The 19,367-nt window shown below is 43.1% G+C and overlaps 1 protein-coding gene across 2 annotated transcripts in view; it reads right to left on the bottom strand.

Annotated features, from left to right (window-relative positions):
- nup58 (nucleoporin 58) overlaps positions 1-11,498 on the bottom strand; it is a 69,862-nt gene extending 58,364 nt beyond the window's left edge. For both annotated transcript variants that reach the window (XM_070892251.1, XM_070892252.1), the window contains exon 1: positions 11,100-11,498. In XM_070892251.1, coding sequence (XP_070748352.1) covers positions 11,100-11,173 — 74 coding nt within the window. In that variant the 5' untranslated portion in view covers positions 11,174-11,498. The remainder of the gene's footprint in view (positions 1-11,099) is intronic.
- Positions 11,499-19,367: the final 7,869 nt, after the last annotated feature.

Genomic DNA, 19,367 nt, shown 5'->3' with positions numbered 1-19,367 from the left:
CAATCTAGGGACAACTTTTCTAATTCGAGCAGCTTGTTCTTTTTCTAAATCATTTAAAGAAACTCTCCTCCTTTCCCCGCCCCCCCCCCCCCACCCGATCAAAAGTCTCCCCGCACCAACCTGTTTCTTGTAGCCCTCAGAGTGTGAGAATGTGTAAAAGGGTTGCGAAAGTGGTAGATGGATAGAGAAGGTGGAAAAAGAATGGAGATAGGGAATTATGGGAAAATAGCTAAAGAAATGTCAAGATGCAGACAACTGCAGAATCAACAGAAAAAAAAGGGGTTACCAAGAGTTGAAGTTGAGGTTAGACACGGGTCATGAGAAAGCCCAAGGCAGCACAAAGAAAGAAAGCAATCCTAGATAGGAAGGGAAAAGTAATTGCTTCTACTGATAAGGAGGAAGGGAAACTAATTGGGTTCTTTACTGATAAGGGAAGACAGTGTAGCAAAGCTATAACTAACCTGACCTGACACCAGCCCTAATTGGGAGACTTTCTTGCCTGCCATTGGACGTACTCGGGGGGGAGGCAGAAAGGGATTGGATGGACTAAGTGCTAATCAAATGTGTTCTGTTTTGAAAATGTATATCTACTGTGCTTTTCGCGCTGAAAAGGGGCTTGTCCAGGGAAAGGTAAACAGGCTCTGATTGAGAGTGCCCCTTTGTCTTGACAAGTGCCGGCCGGAGAATCTTCAATAAAGGTCTTTTACAGAAAAGGCAAAGAGGTGTTCGCGTGTCAGTGTATTCGCTGAAACAGACTGAGGGAAAAAGAATCCGTATTAACATTTGGTGTCAGAAGTGGGATCTCAACGGACGGCTGCCCAAAGCTTGTGAATTAAGAGCCAGAATAGCCTTGGACGAGACGGGAGTAAAGTGGCCACTGGAGTGAGTACCCTTTAAAATACCACTTCAGTTTCCTTCAGTTCCAAAAGTCTGAGGCAAGTTTGGCCACTCGTTGGTTCTCAGGGAGCGTCTGAACGAGATCCAGGTCAATCTGGCGAATATCTTTTAAGTTAGGAAATAAGTGTCCAAGTCAGGTACGACGTCGACTTTGTATATATCACTTAGTCCGTCTAGGCACTGATTGGACTTAAATCGCGCGGCGACGCGGAGGGATAGAGAAATAGACAATCGCGCGTCGACGCAAATCGGAAAACCGCGGGGCGACGCGGAAGAAAAGGGAAATTGTGTAAAACTAAATCGGGGGGCGACGCGAGGAATTGTGTAGAACTAAATCGCGGGGCGACGCGAGGAATTGTGTAAGGATAAAAGGAATTGTGTAAGGATAAAATATTTCTTTACCGCGGGGCGACGTGGGAATGGGCAATCATGGATCCAAAAATAGAGCCGGCCAAAGAAAAAAATCAATTAATAAGCTTTGTTGAATGAAGAGAGACTTTTGTGAATGTTTTTGAATGAGAATACTTGTGTGATTTTTTGACTGCGGAATGAATTTTTATGTTTTCATGTTTTTTTTTTTAAAAAGCCTGTTTGGAGGAGTGGAGCAGCTGTTTGTTTATTTTAGCTCCACCCATTTCTCCAAACAGAGTGAAAGTTTTTTCAACCCTTTGTAGTGTTGTCCTGTATGTGGGAAGTTTTAAGACATTTTAAGTTAAGAAACGCAGGTGTGGATTTATTCGGATGATAAGTTACGGAGCTAGGAAATGCACAAAGGATAGGTTTGTTGAGTAAAAGATAAAAAATACATGGTCCCGATGGTTGAAAAAAAAAAAAGAATTTATTTGACACACTCACTTACTTGTCGAAAGAAAACATGCAATGATTGATGACATTGGGTTGAAAGACATAAATTTAGTCTCGGAATGAGATAAAGAATGCCTTTTAAAAAAAAAAGCTTCTAGCTCAAGAAAAAGTTTTAAATAAAGATTGAAATTACAAAGTTTGAATTGGGATTTTGAGATATTCAGAGAAGGCACAGCAAAATACTGAGGTGGATTCAAAAAAAAAAATTATTAAATTAAATCTGATCTCTTAAAGAAAAAAGGAGATATAAAACTAAAGGGTTTGGAAACAATCTAGAAATACCTTCAGGGATCAGGTCAAACTCCTGGGCGAGTGGCGAGTTATCTGCGATGGTGTAAAAGGGACTTTTGAAAAATGTTAAAAACAGCAAGCTTTAGCAGTTTAGAAGAGACATTTTAACGACTTTGAAACTGGAGCATTTTGAGATAACGAAAAGCAGCCCTCAAAGCCTAATTGCTGGACTCCATTCTAGTTATGGAGAAAAGAAAAAGATAAAGACGCCACTTTGAAAGTAAACAAATGATTTTAAATTAACAAATTTATGGAGTCACGAGCCCTCCGTGTAAAATACAAAACCTAATTTGAAGAAAGGAGATCTGAAAAAAAAATGTAACGTACTAAATAAGTGCTGAAAAAAATGTGTTTGTGATGGAAAAAGACATAACTTACTAAATACTAGTTGATGTTTGCTGTGAAAAAGATATTGGTTTAATTAGGAAAAGGGGAAAAAAATTGGAAGAGGTAAAAGACACTCTACAGTGATAATGATTTTAAATTACGAGAAAATTTCACTGCAGTTTGAAAAGATTTCCAAAATGGACGTTGTTTATCAAGAAAAGTCCCGAACAGTCTAAACAAGCAAGAGAGTTTTGAAGATAACGAGGAGAAAAGATCTAAGTTATGCGAACTCAGCACAGGAAAAAAACTGGGAATTAGAGAATCTTACTGAATTTTAAAATTCTTATAGAAAATGGAACTGGCACGGATGTTTAGATTTTGTGCCGAGAGAGAAATAAAACACAAGATTTGCCCAGTGAACGGGACCGTAAAATAAAACGAAATGTTAGAATGTACACAGCATGTGTGAAAATTGGATTTCAGTAAACAAAATAGCTATTAAAAATGTGTGGTCTCGTTTTAAGTCAATCAAAAAAAAAAATCTTTGGCAATTAGAAGTTAAGAAAACATTGGAGTTTACTCTAAAATGCCGTCTTCCCTGATAAGAAGACTTTTATTATGACGGCTTTACTAATGATTTCTGCTGTTTTAACGGATTTCTAAATTTCTAAGCAAGTTTGAAGGCACAAAGACTTAAAAAAAAAGAATTTTTCGGATGATTACATGAAGTCACGTAATGACATCAGGCTTTCTTACAAACCTGTAAAGGAGTTAACCCTTTCCATTGACAGTTGTTTTATACTGGACATTATTAATTTGGATTTCTTAATAGAATAAAAAAGACTCACCTAACAGAGGAAATGGTGCGATAGTCAGAATAAAAATAAAAACAGAACTAGCCTATGTAATAATACTCGCCTGATACAAATAAAAGAAAGATACTCAAACAAAACAAATTCAAGAGTTAAAAGCTAAGATAAATAAGCTGGAAGAGATTTTTTTTTTTAAAAACGGGGCCAGACGGATAGTGCAGTGCGCAGCCATAGCACCATCACCTATGGCAATAGAGCCAATGTACCCCACGGTGGGCAAGTGTCGTCTACAAACCCAACCTAATTTTACCTCCGAATTTACAAAGTGACCGCAACATGCATGGATAAAAGATGAGTAGACCAGAACCTAACACCTGGTGACGACCAGGCTATCTGTTTAAAATTTGCAGATAAAACACTCACCGAGATGGGAGCGCAGCAGCTACTTCGACTCTGGAGACTCAGGATACTGGGAACCTTAAGGCCCACGCAGGCAGCGGATAATACAGATGGACTACGAGAGATATAGCACACGCAGGAAAGACACAACTACATGAACTAGCTTTGTTTAATTTGACTGCCGAAATATGCAACCCAGCAGCCAAGGACTGGAGCAAGGACAGAACTTATTTTAATGCATGGCTATGTATAGTGTATTAAGTAAGGTTGTAATGCAGCAGGCTGCCGATGCCATGGGCGCCAGTAGATTCAGAGGACAGGAGCAAGTTCATAGGACAAAAAGGGGAAGGGCGCAGAAATCCAACTGGACGGAATTTCAGTTCTAGAAGCTCATGCTTGGGCGGACGAAGCTGCAAACAAGCAGCCAAATCCACCCCGCAAGAACAGAAGGGTGGGAAGAGAACGGAGCAAAGGGGGGGGGGCTAGTAATAAAAGAATCTAAAGAAAGGATATAATTTGGGGTGCGTCAGCAACTACTTATCCTAAATCTAATGGATATCATTTTTCCTAGCTTCTGTGGGAATTAAACTATAAGTCTATACCAGAACCTGACACAACGGATCCTTGAAGGCCCGGAACCCACTACCCTGAGATTTAATGTCAGAAATGGAATAGGGCAAGGTCGAAAAAAAAAGGGGAATACTGGAAACACTAGGCATGGGTTATGCGGCAGGGGTTATGACAATGAATTTCATAGGCCTGTAGGCAATATACAACCGGGTTAACAACTTAATGGCGTAGTCTTGAGTGGTTTAGTGGGAGGGACTTGGATAACCAAGCCCTACAAGTGCGGTTGGGAGATGGCGCGGAAGGGGAACTGTTACAAGTGGCCCATACATTGCCGAAGTGCCAAGACAATAAAATTGATCCACGCAATGGGGAAAGATATAAGTAAACGATTACAGGCTGAAATAGTTTGCTCCGGGTATGGGGCCTGGATATTAAGTGAGGTACAACATAATTTGGAGCAACTCCAGAATGGAGACATACCAGATTGGATTCCGAACAGCATACTTAACAATTGGACTCTAGATAAAAAAAATAACACATGCGAGGTACGAAGGAATAGTCACGAATGGGTGCCGAAATTCAGATGCATTACTGGGTGGGTGAATATGATCGGATTTGTCCATACCACAGTATGATGTAACAAAGGGAGACCCCTTATATCAGATCGATAATATTGGTGAAATGAGAAACCAAACTCGGTTACGTTACCATCAGCCTGCCAGACGGGTGATTAAAATTAACAATAGTACCAAAGGCATTGATATAACTGACTGCTATAAAATTAACCAAGTGGTTTGATGTCGAGGTACGCCATGAATGACGAATGATGATTGCAGATTCCACCAAACAAACGGATGCATGCTGAGTATCACTCCTCTCGAACACGATCTTGAGACCATCGCTGCCCCGCAAGGGAACGGAAAGTGATGCGTGAGCACGGGGGCAGCCAACTTAACCATTAAGACCAGGGGAGGAGTCACCCCGTGTCCTCATTACTCCTAACTTCTGCTTCAGACCCAAGGAAGAAATAGACATAGACGGATATCATATACATCCCGAGACAACGGAAATCATCGACGGAACAATCACGGATACCCTCTGAGAGGGGTACGAAGAGGCGGTATGGGAACCGCAAGGCAAACAGATACCGGACCTAAATGAGGAACAATTACGTTTGGTGCAAGGAATCCAGAATCAAAGACGACAGTATGTCCGGCTGATGGAAGAAATAGACAACTTACAGAGATACACTAACGCAATGCTGGCTGATCAGCCCTGGTACTCAAAGCTGTGGGACATTGGACTTAATATTCAAATTCACCCATGGATAAGAATAATATCACGTGTACTTGTAGTAATACAGGGTCTGGTTCTGATGGTCATGATGGGATTAACATGTGCACGAATTAAACAGGCCAAACAATAAGTCAGAGCACGCACTATGATTAAGGCCATAAGGGATGAAAATTTAAGCAGTCCTACAGGAAGGACTTACCTTATATAACTCTGTGGGAAGGTTTCAGGAGGTCCCGAAGCTTGGGAGATGGCCACCCAGGTGAACGAACCTATCTGGAACTTGCCTACAGGGAGATAGTTATTGGGAAATATGGCCAGCTTGGCGTATAGCCAAGGGCCAAAAGGGGGGAAATGTAAGAGAAAAATTTGGCATTAGGGGAACCAGTGGGACAAGGGTTAAAGTGCTGGTTCCTGCACTGGCCCATAAGGAGGTAAAAGGCCTCTCTTCGGCCTTGTACCAAGACTCCAGAAGTTATCAATTCAATAATATTCCGACAGGATACGATGTGAGAACCTAAACAGACATTGATAAGACCTCGCGAAGAGGCTCGAGGCGGACTCACAGGAGGATCAGGAAAGAGAATGCGCACGGTTAAACGCGATACTCCTATAATAAGCACCAGGGTTATCATGGAATGATAAAAGGGGGGAATGAGAATGTGTAAAAGGGTTGCGAAAGTGGTAGATGGATAGAGAAGGTGGCAAAAGGACGGAAATAGGGAATCATGGGAAAATAGCTTAAGAAATGTCAAGATGCAGACAACTGCAGAATCAACAGAAAAAAAAGGGGTTACCAAGAGTTGAAGTTGAGGTTAGACGCGGTCATGAGAAAGCCCAAGACAGCACAAAGAAAGAAAGCAATCCTAAATAGGAAGGGAAAAGTAATAGCTTCTACTGATAAGGAGGAAGGGAAACTAATTGGGTTCTTTACTGATAAGGGAAGACAGTGTAGCAAAGCTATAACTAACCCTAACTGGGTTAGACACCAGCCCTAATTGGGAGACTTTCTTGCCTGCCATTGGACGTACTCGGGGGGGGGGGCAGAAAGGGATTGGATGGACTAAGTGCTAATCGAATGTGTTCTGTTTTGAAAATGTATATCTACTGTGCTTTTCGCGCTGAAAAGGGGCTTGTCCAGGGGAAGGTAAACAGGCTCTGATTGAGAGTGTCCCTTTGTCTTGACAAGTGCCGGCCGGAGAATCTTCAATAAAGGTCTTTTACAGAAAAGGCAAAGAGGTGTTCACGTGTCAGTGTATTCGCTGAAACAGATTGAGGGAAAAAGAATCCGTATTAACAAGTGGATTGAGTCTTGAACTCGATTTATAAAGTCGAAAAGGGATATTGTCTTTAGGCATTAATGCTTTGAAATTTCTTGACATAGATATGATCAGTGACACAAACCAGTAGCTTCATCCCCCCCTATATATTTTAGCCCTCTAGTTATAAAGGCTAACATAAATTAGCCTTTTTGATCATTTTTTGGACATGACTACCAATGTTCCTGTTAAGCTGCATGGCTGTATAGCGGTCTGGAGATCCCACGCAGGCTGCTTGCCAGCTTTTATATGGAGTAAAGCATGCATGCGTGAAAATGTGAATGGGCCGCGCAGCCAGTTAAAGGGACCAACGCTTGGGGAAAAAAAATAAGAGGAAACACTACTACATTTTAGTGATCTGTAAATCTCTTTGGCTCGCCACTGTTACCCGCTTTTCACTAATTAAATAATACTTGGATATACAGTATCCTTTTTTGGTCCAGATTGGATGACCCCACACTTAGCTGTTGAAATCCATCTGCCACAGCTTTGCCCACTCACTTAATCCATCAATGTCTCTTTGTAATTTTATGCGTCGGTCTACATTACTTACTATACTAATCTTTATGTCATCAGCAAACTTTGATATATGGCTCTCTATTGTGTTATCCAAAATTAATAAATATAGTGAATAGTTGAGGCCCCAGCACAGATCCTTATGGGACACAACTCGTCCTTTCATTCCACTTCGAGTATATACCCATTATCCCCACACTCTGTCTTCTATCGCCTAACCAATCTCCTAACCAGGTCAACAATTTGCCTTCAATTCCATGAGCTTTAATTTTAGCTAACAGTCTCTTATGTGTAACCTTATCAAATGCCTTCTGGAAGTCCATATAAACTATCTCCATTGACATTCCCCGTCGACTATTATAGTCACTGCCTCAAAAAAATTCAGTTACATTCATTAGACATGACCTACTCTTTACAAATCCATATTGGCTCTGTCTAATCAGCTCAAATGTCTAAGTGCTCACTCTGTCCATTACAGAGTCCAATCACTTTCCCATAACAGATTGTAGACTAACAGATGTATAATTTCCTGTTTTTCCGATCTCTCATCTTTCTTAAATAATGCAGTTACATTTTCAATTTCTAAAAAAAAGGGATAATTAGTGAATCGAGAGCACTTTGGAAGATTATATAACAACTTGCATTTATAAAGCATGGTTAATGGAAGTACTTCACAGGCAGAAGGAAAATACAAACAATCTTTTCTTCTTTGGCTCAGTGTTTAAGTAGGATAGACAAAAATTTAGTCAAAGAAGCATCTTAAAAAGGAGAAAAGGGAGACAGAGACGTTTAGGGAGACTGACTTGCTCTCCCGGCCCACGTCCCATCTTCTATCTTTCATAAACTTGAGCTCGCCCAAAACTCTGCTGCCCGTATCCTAACCTGCACCAAGTCCCACTCACCCATCACCCCTATGTCCGCTGACCTACATTGGCTCCTGGACCACCAACACCTTGATTTTAAAATTCTCATCCTCGAGTTCAAATGCCTCCATAGCCTCACCCAACCCTAGCTCTATAACCTCCTCCAGCCCTACAACCCTCTCAGAACTCTGTGATCCTCCAACTCTGGCCACTTGGGCATCCCACACTCCCTTCAACCAACCATTAGCGTCTTCTTCACGGAAGATGACACAAAAAACATTCCGGAAATAGTGGGCAATCAAGGATCTAGTGAGAATGAAGAATTTAAAGAGATTAGTATTAGTAAAGAAATAGTACTGGAGAAATTAATGGGATTAAAAGCCAACAAATCCCCTGGATCTAATGGCCTGCACCTAGGCTTTCAAAAGAGGTGGCTACAGAGATAGTGAATGCATTATTTTGATCTTCCAGAATTTGAGAGTCTAGAACGGTCCCCGCGGATTGGAAGGTAGCAAATGTAACCCCGCTATTCAAGAAAGGAGGGAGAGACAAAACAGGGAACTGTAGACCAGTTAGCATGGTGTCAGTAGTAGGGAAAATGCTAGAATTTATTATTAGGGACGTGATAAAAGGGCACTTAGAAAATCATAGTCAACATGGATTTATGAAAGGGAAATCGTGTTTGACAAATCTGTTAAGAGTTTTTTGAGGTTGTAACTAGCAGGGTAGATAAGGGGGAACCAGTGGATGTAGTATATTTGGATTTTCAGAAAGCATTCAATAAGGTGCCACACACAAGCGGCTATTACACAAAATTCGGGCTCATGGGATACATTAGCATGGATTGAGGATTGGTTAACGGACAGAAAAGAGAGAGTAGGGATAAATGGGTCATTTTCAGGTTGGCAGTTGTAACTAATTGGGTACCGTAAACTGTAACTAGTGGAGTACCACAGGGATCAGTGTTGGGGTCTCAACTATTTACAACCTATATTAATGACTTGGATGAAGGGACCGAGTGTAATGTAGCCAAATTTGCTGAGAATACAAAGATAGGTGAGAAAGCAAGTTGTGAAGAGGATGCAAATAATCTGCAAAGGGCTATAGATAGGTTAAGTGAGTGGGCAATAATGTGGCAGATGGAGTATAATGTAGGAAAATGTGAGGTTATCCACTTTAGTAAGAAAAAGAAAAAAGCTAATTATTATTTAAATGGGGAGAGATTACAAAATGCTGAGGTAGAGAGATCTGGGGGTCTTTGTACATGAAACACAAAAAGTTAGCGTGCAGGTACAGCACATAATTAGGAAGGCAAATGGAATGTTGGCCTTAATTGCAAGGGGGATAGAGTATAAAAGTAGGGAAGTCCTGCTACAACTGTACAGAACCACAGATGGAGTACTGATTACAGTTTTGGTCTCCTTATTTGAGGAAGTACAGGTTGAGCGTCCGAAATCTGGAAACCTCGGGACCGAGGCCGTTCCGGATATTTCCGGATCTTGGATATTTGCCTGGGCTGAGGTAGGTGGGGTCGGGCAGCCAAGGTGAGGGGGTGAGGTCGGCCTGCCGAGGTAAGGGGGAGAGTGGAGAGCCAGGGCCGGGGCGAAGTCGGGCCGGGGCGAGGTCGGACCGCCGTGGTGGGGGTTCCGGATTTCGGAACACTTTCCGGTTTCCAGTGTCTGGATTCCTGAACATTCCAAATTTTGGAACTCTGGATTTCAGGCACTCAACCTGTACTTGCATTGGAGGCAGTTCAGAGAAGGTTCAGGAGGTCAATTCTTGAGATGAAGGGGTTGTCTTATGAAGAAAGGTTGAGCCTATACTCATTGGAGTTTAGAAGAATGAGAGGTGATCTTATTGAAACGTATAAGATTCTGAGGGGGCTTGACTGGGTAGATGCAGTGAAGATGTTTCCCCTCATGGGGGAAATCTAGAACTAGAGGGCATAATTTCAGAATAAGGGTCGTCCATTTAAAATGGTAATGAGGAGGAATTTCTTCTCTCAGAGGGTCATGAATCTTTGGAATTCTCTACCCCAGAGAGCATTGGAGGCTGGGTCATTGAATATATTTAAAGCTGCCGATACAGATTTTTGAACGATAAGGGAGTCAAGAGTTATGGGGAGCGGGCAGGGAAGTAGAGTTAATGCCAAGATCAGATATGATCCTATTGAATGGCGGAGCAGGTTTGATGGGCCAAATGGCCTACTCCTGCTTCTGTTCCTATATTTGGGGATTCTGAAACCAATAATGCCAAGGAATATAAATCATTTTAGATAACTGTGGCACAGACAAATAAAAACAGAAAATGCTGAAAACACACAGCAGGGTAGTCAGCATCAGTAGAGACAGTTGATATACATCATAATCTAGCTTTTTTCTTTATAGAGGCTAACTGACCTGCAGTGTACTATCAATATTTCCTGTTTCAAATTCAGATTTCCAGCATTTGTACCGTTTCCTTATTTCACTGTGGTATAGACTTAGATGGACTCTGGTGCTTTACGTTCTTTAAAGTGGAATAAGGTCGAACAAAATTTTTACAAATGCATAAAGAAACCACAGCAACAAATTTAAATGACATCCATACATTCAAAACGTTATCCTTTCACCATCTGCGCCCCTCCCCATTAAAATAGTTTGACTCAATTTAATGTGCAGGAGCAACTCTGGTGTATTCGTTCACAATGTACCCAAAAGTTTAAATAAAAACAATCAGCAACAGTAGTGAGATTTTATGAGAAGATTTTCAAACCGACCATCAATACCTAACGCGTGTTTACTTATTGGAATACGTCGTGGTGTTTATTATACTGTTAGTTACTCCACAAGTTTGCTCACTGCCTCGACCCGCCAGCCCCTAGGAAGAGGGAAGGAGGTCTGGGTTAAAGTTAAATAAATGAAGGCCTACAGCAGATGGGAGGCGCGCACCGTGTCGTGCTTATGTACCTGGGAGCTCCGAGGGCGAAGCCGCCGGTGGTGGTGGTACCGCCCGCAGCACCGAACCCAAAGCCAGTTGTCATGGTGCCTTTACTGACGAACTAAAGCGGAAAGGTCGCCTTGATTTCCCCTTCCCCTGGCTGGCCGGCCGATGCCGCCTTCTCCGGGCTGCAGACAGGACTCGGGAGCCACAGGCCTCGCACCGACAGACGGGGAGGGATAAAATCCAACCACCAAAACCGCTTCAAAAGGACAAAATATCTGCAAACTGACACCCGGTTAGGGCCGAGCGTCAAATCGGGCGCAATTAATCGGTCACAGAAGTCGCCCGCCGCTCGCTCTTTTTAAATTAATCATCGATTCCCGGGTTTCCTGCAGCTCGCCTCACGTTGAGTTTTGCGGAAGTTGCCGGTCGTACTGATGGGGCATGTCGGGATACTGAGGACTAGTCGGGGAACTTGTCTGAATGTTTATGTTCTTCTCCACGCAAATAAAGGAATGTAATGCAAAGAATTACAGGATATCACCAAAGACCAACCCTCTCAAAATCTCTACCCCAACTCACCACTCACTCCTTTGCCTTCCTACTGCTGTCCTTGGCTTGAATCCCCTTTGAATAAGCCCACAGCTACTCTCAGTAACCTCTTTTGGTATTCTCAGAAGGGCCCAGCGAAGAACCCATTGCTGCCTCCTTACAAGCAGGGACCCCCAAATGCCTTATACTCCTCTCTTGTCAACCTTCATGCCCAGCATGCCTACTCGGGGCTAACTCCACCAACCTCCTTCTTGTCCCGTAGAATATATTAATATGAATACGTGGCTTGAGCAGTGGTGCAGCAGGGAGGGATTCAAATTCCTGGGGCATTGGAACCGGTTCTGGGGGAGGTGGGACCAGTGCAAACCGGACGGTCTGCACCTGGGCAGGACCGGAAGCAATGTCCGAGGGGAGTATTTGCTAGTGCTGTTGGGGACGAGTTAAACTAATATGGCAGGGGGATGGGAACCAATGCAGGGAGACAGAGGGAAACAAAAAGGAGACAAAAGCAAAAGACAGAAAGGAGATGAGGAAAAGTGGAGGGCAGAGAAACCCAAGGCAAAGAACAAAAAGGGCCACTGTACAGCAAAATTCTAAAAGGACAAAGGGTGTTAAAAAAACAAGCCTGAAGGCTTTGTGTCTTAATGCAAGGAGTATCCGTAATAAGGTGGATGAATTAACTGTGCAAATAGATGTTAACAAATATGATGTGATTGGGATTACAGAGACGTGGCTCCAGGATGATCAGGGCTGGGAACTCAACATCCAGGGGTATTCAACATTCAGCAAGGATAGAACAAAAGGAAAAGGTGGTGGGGTAGCATTGCTGGTTAAAGAGGAGATTAATGCAATAGTTAGGAAGGACATTCGCTTGGATGATGTGGAATCTATATGGGTAGAGCTGCAGAACACCAAAGGGCAAAAAGCAGCAGTGGGAGTTGTGTACAGACCTCCAAACAGTAGTACTGATGTTGGGGAGGGCATCAAACAGGAAATTACGGGTGCATGCAATAAAGGTGCAGCAGTTATAATGGGTGACTTTAATATGCACATAGATTGGGCTAACCAAACTGGAAGCAGTACGGTGGAGGAGGATTTCCTGGAGTACATAAGGGATGGGTTTCTCGACCAATATGTCGAAGAACCAACTAGGGGGGGAGGCCATCTTAGACTGGGTGTTGTGTAATGAGAGAGGATTAATTAGCAATCTCGTTGTGCGAGGCCCCTTGGGGAAGAGTGACCATAATATGGTGGAATTCTGCATTAGGATGGAGAATGAAACAGTTAATTCAGAGACCATGGTCCAGAACTTAAAGAAGGGTAACTTTGAAGGTATGAGGCGTGAATTGGCTAGGATAGATTGGCGAATGATACTTAAGGGGTTGACTGTGGATGGGCAATGGCAGAATTTAGAGACCGCATGGATGAACTACAACAATTGTACATTCCTGTCTGGCGTAAAAATAAAAAAGGGAAAGTGGCTCAACCGTGGCTATCAAGGGAAATCAGGGATAGTTTAAAGCCAAGGAAGTGGCATACAAATTGGCCAGAAATAGCAGCGAACCCGGGCACTGGGAGAAATTTAGAACTCAGCAGAGGAGGACAAAGGGTTTGATTAGGGCAGGGAAAATGGAGTTCGAGAAGAAGTTTGCAGGGAACATTAAGACGGATTGCAAAAGTTTCTATAGATATGTAAAGAGAAAAAGGTTAGTAAAGACAAACGTAGGTCCCCTGCAGTCAGAATCAGGGGAAGTCATAACGGGGAACAAAGAAATGGCGGACCAATTGAACAAGTACTTTGGTTCGGTATTCACTAAGGAGGACACAAACAACCTTCCGGATATAAAAGGGGTCAGAGGGTCTAGTAAGGAGGAGGAACTGAGGGAAATCCTTATTAGTCGGGAAATTGTGTTGGGGAAATTGATGGGATTGAAGGCCAATAAATCCCCAGGGCCTGATGGACTGCATCCCAGAGTACTTAAGGAGGTGGCCTTGGAAATAGCAGATGCATTGACAGTCATTTTCCAACATTCCATTGACTCTGGATCAGTTCCTATGGAGTGGAGGGTAGCCAATGTAACCCCACTTTTTAAAAAAGGAGGGAGAGAGAAAACAGGGAATTATAGGCCGGTCAGCCTGACCTCAGTAGTGGGTAAAATGATGGAATCAATCATTAAGGATGTCATAGCAGCGCATTTGGAAAGAGGTGACATGATAGGTCCAAGTCAGCATGGATTTGCGAAAGGGAAATCATGCTTGACAAATCTTCTGCAATTTTTTGAGGATGTTTCCAGTAGAGTGGACAAGGGAGAACCAGTTGATGTGGTATATTTGGACTTTCAGAAGGCTTTCGACAAGATCCCACACAAGAGATTAATGTGCAAAGTTAAAGCACATGGTATTGGGGGTAGTGTGCTGACATGGATTGAGAACTGGTTATCAGACAGGAAGCAAAGAGTAGGAGTAAATGGGGACTTTTCAGAATGGCAGGCAGTGACTAGTGGGGTACCGCAAGGTTCTGTGCTGGGGCCCCAGCTGTTTACACTGTACATTAATGATTTAGACGAGGGGATTAAATGTAGTATCTCCAAATTTGCGGATGACACTAAGTTGGGTGGCAGTGTGAGCTGCGAGGAGGATGCTGTGAGGCTGCAGAGCGACTTGGATAGGTTAGGTGAGTGGGCAAATGCATGGCAGATGAAGTATAATGTGGATAAATGTGAGGTTATCCACTTTGGTGGTAAAAACAGAGAGACAGACTATTATCTGAATGGTGACAGATTAGGAAAAGGGGAGGTGCAACGAGACCTGGGTGTCATGGTACATCAGTCATTGAAGATTGGCATGCAGGTACAGCAGGCGGTTAAGAAAGCAAATGGCATGTTGGCCTTCATAGCGAGGGGATTTGAGTACAGGGGCAGGGAGGTGTTGCTACAGTTGTACAGAGCCTTGGTGAGGCCACACCTGGAGTATTGTGTACAGTTTTGGTCTCCTAACTTGAGGAAGGACATTCTTGCTATTGAGGGAGTGCAGCGAAGGTTCACCAGACTGATTCCCGGGATGGCGGGACTGACCTATCAAGAAAGACTGGATCAACTGGGCTTGTATTCACTGGAGTTCAGAAGAATGAGAGGCGACCTCATAGAAACGTTTAAAATTCTGATGGGTTCAGACAGGTTAGATGCAGGAAGAATGTTCCCAATGTTGGGGAAGTCCAGAAACAGGGGTCACAGTCTAAGGATAAGAGGTAAGCCATTAAGGACCGAGATGAGGAGAAACTTCTTCACCCAGAGAGTGGTGAACCTGTGGAATTCTCTACCACAGAAAGTTGTTGAGGCCAATTCACTAAATATATTCAAAAAGGAGTTGGATGAAGTCCTTACTACTAGGGGGATCAAGGGGTATGGTGAGAAAGCAGGAATGGGGTACTGAAGTTGCATGTTCAGCCATGAACTCATTGAATGGCGGTGCAGGCTAGAAGGGCTGAATGGCCTGCTCCTGCACCTATTTTCTATGTTTCTATGTTTCTATGTTTCCAACAGTGCAGCACTCCCTCAGTACTGCACTGGAGTCTCAGCCTAGAATATGGGTTCAAGGCTTTGATGAGGGCTGGAATCATGTGATTCTGATGGAAGCCTATCCACCATCTATAAGACACAAGTCAGGAGTTGCATGTTCAGCCATGAACTCATTGAATGGCGGTGCAGGCTAGAAGGGCCGAATGGCCTACTCCTGCACCTATTTTCTATGTTTCTATGTAATATTCTAATTAATTGCAGCTGCAAGACACAGAGAGAACCAAGTCTGTGCTCCCCTCGGCCAAGGGTGCCATCAGCCGGTCCAGGCAGCGGGCGGTCGAGGGGGTCGTTCAGCCTGACTGCCTGCCTCTCTTCCGCGCCTACATCCGGGCCAGGGTGTCCTTGGAGATGGAGCACGCGGTGTCCACCAGTACACTCGCGGCCTTCCGTGAGAGGTGGGCACCGGAGGGACTGGAGTGCATCATTACCCCCGGCAACCAAATTTTAATTTGATTTTATGTTTTATAGTTTAATTTGTTTTAATTGCTGGGTTTTTAGTGTTCCCCTCCCCTTTTATAGGGGGTACTTGAAAAAAAAAATATGATTTTAGTGCCCAAAAAAAAAGAAAAAAAGAAAAAAAATACCAAAAAACCCCACAAAAAAAAGGAAGTCTGTGCTCCCTGATAACATCTGGGCTGTTGTACTGAAGACCAGCATATCTATACCAGCTGAGAGTTGTAGAAAGAGGATTACTATTCTCATCTTTCAAATACATAATATCCTAAAAGTGTGGGTGCAGGTTGATAAAGCCATAAAAAGTCAATAGAATATTGGGCTTTATAAATAGGGTGTAAATGGCAGACAAGGAAAAAAAACATAGGTTCGGAGGGGAAGAGAGCCAAAGATGGGCAATGGTTACGCTCTGAAATTGTTGAACTCGATGTTGAGTCCAGAAGGCTGCAAAGTGCCTAAATGGAAGATGAGGTGCTGTTCCTCGAGCTTGTGTTGAGCTTCATTGGAACAGTGTAGGAGGCCAAGGACGGAGAGGTCAGAGTGGGAGTGAGAGTGGAGTGGAGAATTAAAATGACAGGCAACCGGAAGCTCAGGGTCACACTTGCGGACTGAACGGAGGTGTTCCGCAAAGCGGTCACCTAATCTACACTTGGTCTCCCCAATGTAGAGGAGTCCACGTTGGGAGTGGTGAATACAGTGTATTAAATTGAAAGAAGTACAAGTAAATCGCTGTTTTACCTGGAAGGCATTACCATTTCAATTCGGCCCATCATCCCTTTTTGACCGTCCCTTTAGTTCTTTCTTCCCCTCCCCCTTTCAGTGCATCTTAAGAATGTGTTCTTTTCGAACATTCACCAGTTCTGACGAAGGGTCGTCGGCCTGAAATGTTTACTCTGCTTTTCTCTCCACAGATGCTGCCTGACCTGCTGAGATTTCCAGCATTTTCTGTTTTTATTTCAGTTTCCAAAAGTAAAGAAGTACATTGTATGGTTCTATAGTTCTAAATTGATTTTTTGTTTCAAATTAAAGAAGCGAATTAGTTGAATTTTGAAAGTTCTAATTATTACCTGTATTTTTTTAATAGTTATTAATAAGAATGTTTATGTTTTCTTAAAGCTGTGTAAGAGAGACTAACAGAAAAAGACAAACAGACATGGCATCTTCTCCAAAGGTCCACCTGAGGTACCCACCATTATAGACATCAGTGTCCAGCCAATTTGGTTCACCTCATGAGGCATGACACTAAGTTGGGTGGCAGTGTGAGCTGCGAGGAGGATGCTGTGAGGCTGCAGAGCGACTTGGATAGGTTAGGTGAGTGGGCAAATGCATGGCAGATGAAGTATAATGTGGATAAATGTGAGGTTATCCACTTTGGTGGTAAAAACAGAGAGACAGACTATTATCTGAATGGTGACAGATTAGGAAAAGGGGAGGTGCAAAGAGACCTGGGTGTCATGGTACATCAGTCATTGAAGGTTGGCATGCAGGTGCAGCAGGCGGTTAAGAAAGCAAATGGCATGTTGGCCTTCATAGCAAGGGGATTTGAGTACAGGGGCAGGGAGGTGTTGCTACAGTTGTACAGGGCCTTGGTGAGGCCACACCTGGAGTATTGTGTACAGTTTTGGTCTCCTAACCTGAGGAAGGACATTCTTGCTATTGAGGGAGTGCAGCGAAGGTTCACCAGACTGATTCCCGGGATGGCGGGACTGACCTATCAAGAAAGACTGGATCAACTGGGCTTGTATTCACTGGAGTTCAGAAGAATGAGAGGGGACCTCATAGAAACGTTTAAAATTCTGACGGGGTTTAGACAGGGTAGATGCAGGAAGAATGTTCCCAATGTTGGGGAAGTCCAGAACCAGAGGTCACAGTCTAAGGATAAGGGGTAAGACATTTAGGACCGAGATGCGGAGGAACTTCTTCATCCAGAGAGTGGTGAACCTGTGGAATTCTCTACCACAGAAAGTTGTTGAGGCCAATTCACTAAATATATTCAAAAAGGAGTTAGATGAGGTCCTTACTACTAGGGGGATCAAGGGGTATGGCGAAAAAGCAGGAATGGGGTACTGAAGTTGAATGTTCAGCCATGAACTCATTGAATGGCGGTGCAGGCTAGAAAGGCCGAATGGCCTACTCCTGCACCTATTTTCTATGTTTCTATGTAATGAGAAATATATACAAAACTGTTTTGGGTGCCCCATAAAGAAAATACATTGAAGCCATAAAGAGTGTTCAGTGTAGACTTATCAGGATGATGTCAGGAATTGGCTGCATGAGGAGAGAATTGAGGCACTGAGACGATTTCCAGTAGAGCAGAGAAGGCAAAGAGAAGATTTATATTAAAAAAATAGGAAGTGTTTTGATAGTGTATTGGGAAAAATTATTTCCTCTGCTGGAGAGAAAGTGATGAGGGGTCATTAATTTAAAATCACGATTAAGAGAATGAGGAGAGAAATTTGGAGAAATGTCTTTATACAGAGGATTTTGGGAGCATGGAGTATGGTTAAGACGGAGTCCATTGCTTCTTTTAGTAATAAATTGGATTAATATTTGAAGCAGAGAAATATACCACACCCAGGGAAGGAAACAAGGCAATGGAATTATTTTTGGAATGCTCTAGCAAAGAGCCAGCACAGACACGATGGACCAAATGGCCTCCTACATTGTATGGTTCTATAGTTCTAAATTGATTTTTTGTATCAAATTAAAGAAGCGAATTAGTTGAATTTTGAAAGTTCTAATTATTACCTGTATTTTTTTAATAGTTATTAAAAAGAATGTTTATGTTTTCTTAAAGCTGTGTAAGAGAGACTAACAGAAAAAGACAAACAGACACGGCATCTTCTCCAAAGGTCCACCTGAGGTACCCACCATTATAGACATCAGTGTCCAGCCAATTTGGTTCACTTCATGAGGCATTAAGAACCAGCTGAGTGCATTTGACACAGCAACGTCTGTGGGCCATGAATATATCCCAGATGTGATGCTGAAGATGCGCACCAGCACTAGCTGCCCCTCTAACTGACAGATTTCAGTGTAGCTAGGATACTGACATTAACCAGACAATGTAAAAAATTGCATAGGTATGTCCTTTCACAAGAAAAGTCAAATCTAACATAGCCAATTACTTCCCTGTCAACCTTCATCCAATCATTAGCCAAGTGGTGGAGAAAGTCAATATAGTGCCATCAAGCTGCACATATTCAGCAGTAACCAGGTCACATACACGTAGTTAAGCTTTTTAAATTATTCGTTCAAGGGATATGGGTGTCGCTGGCAAGGCCAGCATTTATTGCCCATTCCTAATTGCCCTTGAGAAAATGGTAGTGAACCGCTGCAGTCTGTATGGTGAAGGTACTCACACAGTTTTGTTAGGGAGGGTGTTCCAGGATTTTGACCCAGCGATGATGAAGGAACGGCGATATACTTGCAAGTCAGGATGGTGTGTGATTTGGAGGGGAACATAGAGGTGGTGGTGTTACCATGCGTCTGCTGCCCTTCTAGTGTAGAGGTCACAGGTTTGGGAGGTGCTGCCGAAGAAGTCTTGGCGAGTTACTGCACTGCATCTTGTAGATGGTACACACTGCAGCCATGGTACGTCGGTGATGGAGGGAGTAAATGTTTAAGGTGGTGGATGGGATGCCTATCAAGCAGGCTGTTTTGTCCTGGATGGTGTCAAATTTCTTGAGTGTTGTTGGAGCTGCACTCATC

The sequence above is a fragment of the Pristiophorus japonicus genome, chromosome 10, assembly GCF_044704955.1.
Source record: "Pristiophorus japonicus isolate sPriJap1 chromosome 10, sPriJap1.hap1, whole genome shotgun sequence".
NCBI classification, from domain to species: domain Eukaryota; kingdom Metazoa; phylum Chordata; class Chondrichthyes; family Pristiophoridae; genus Pristiophorus; species Pristiophorus japonicus.
This window is presented reverse-complemented; position numbering and strand designations above follow the sequence as displayed.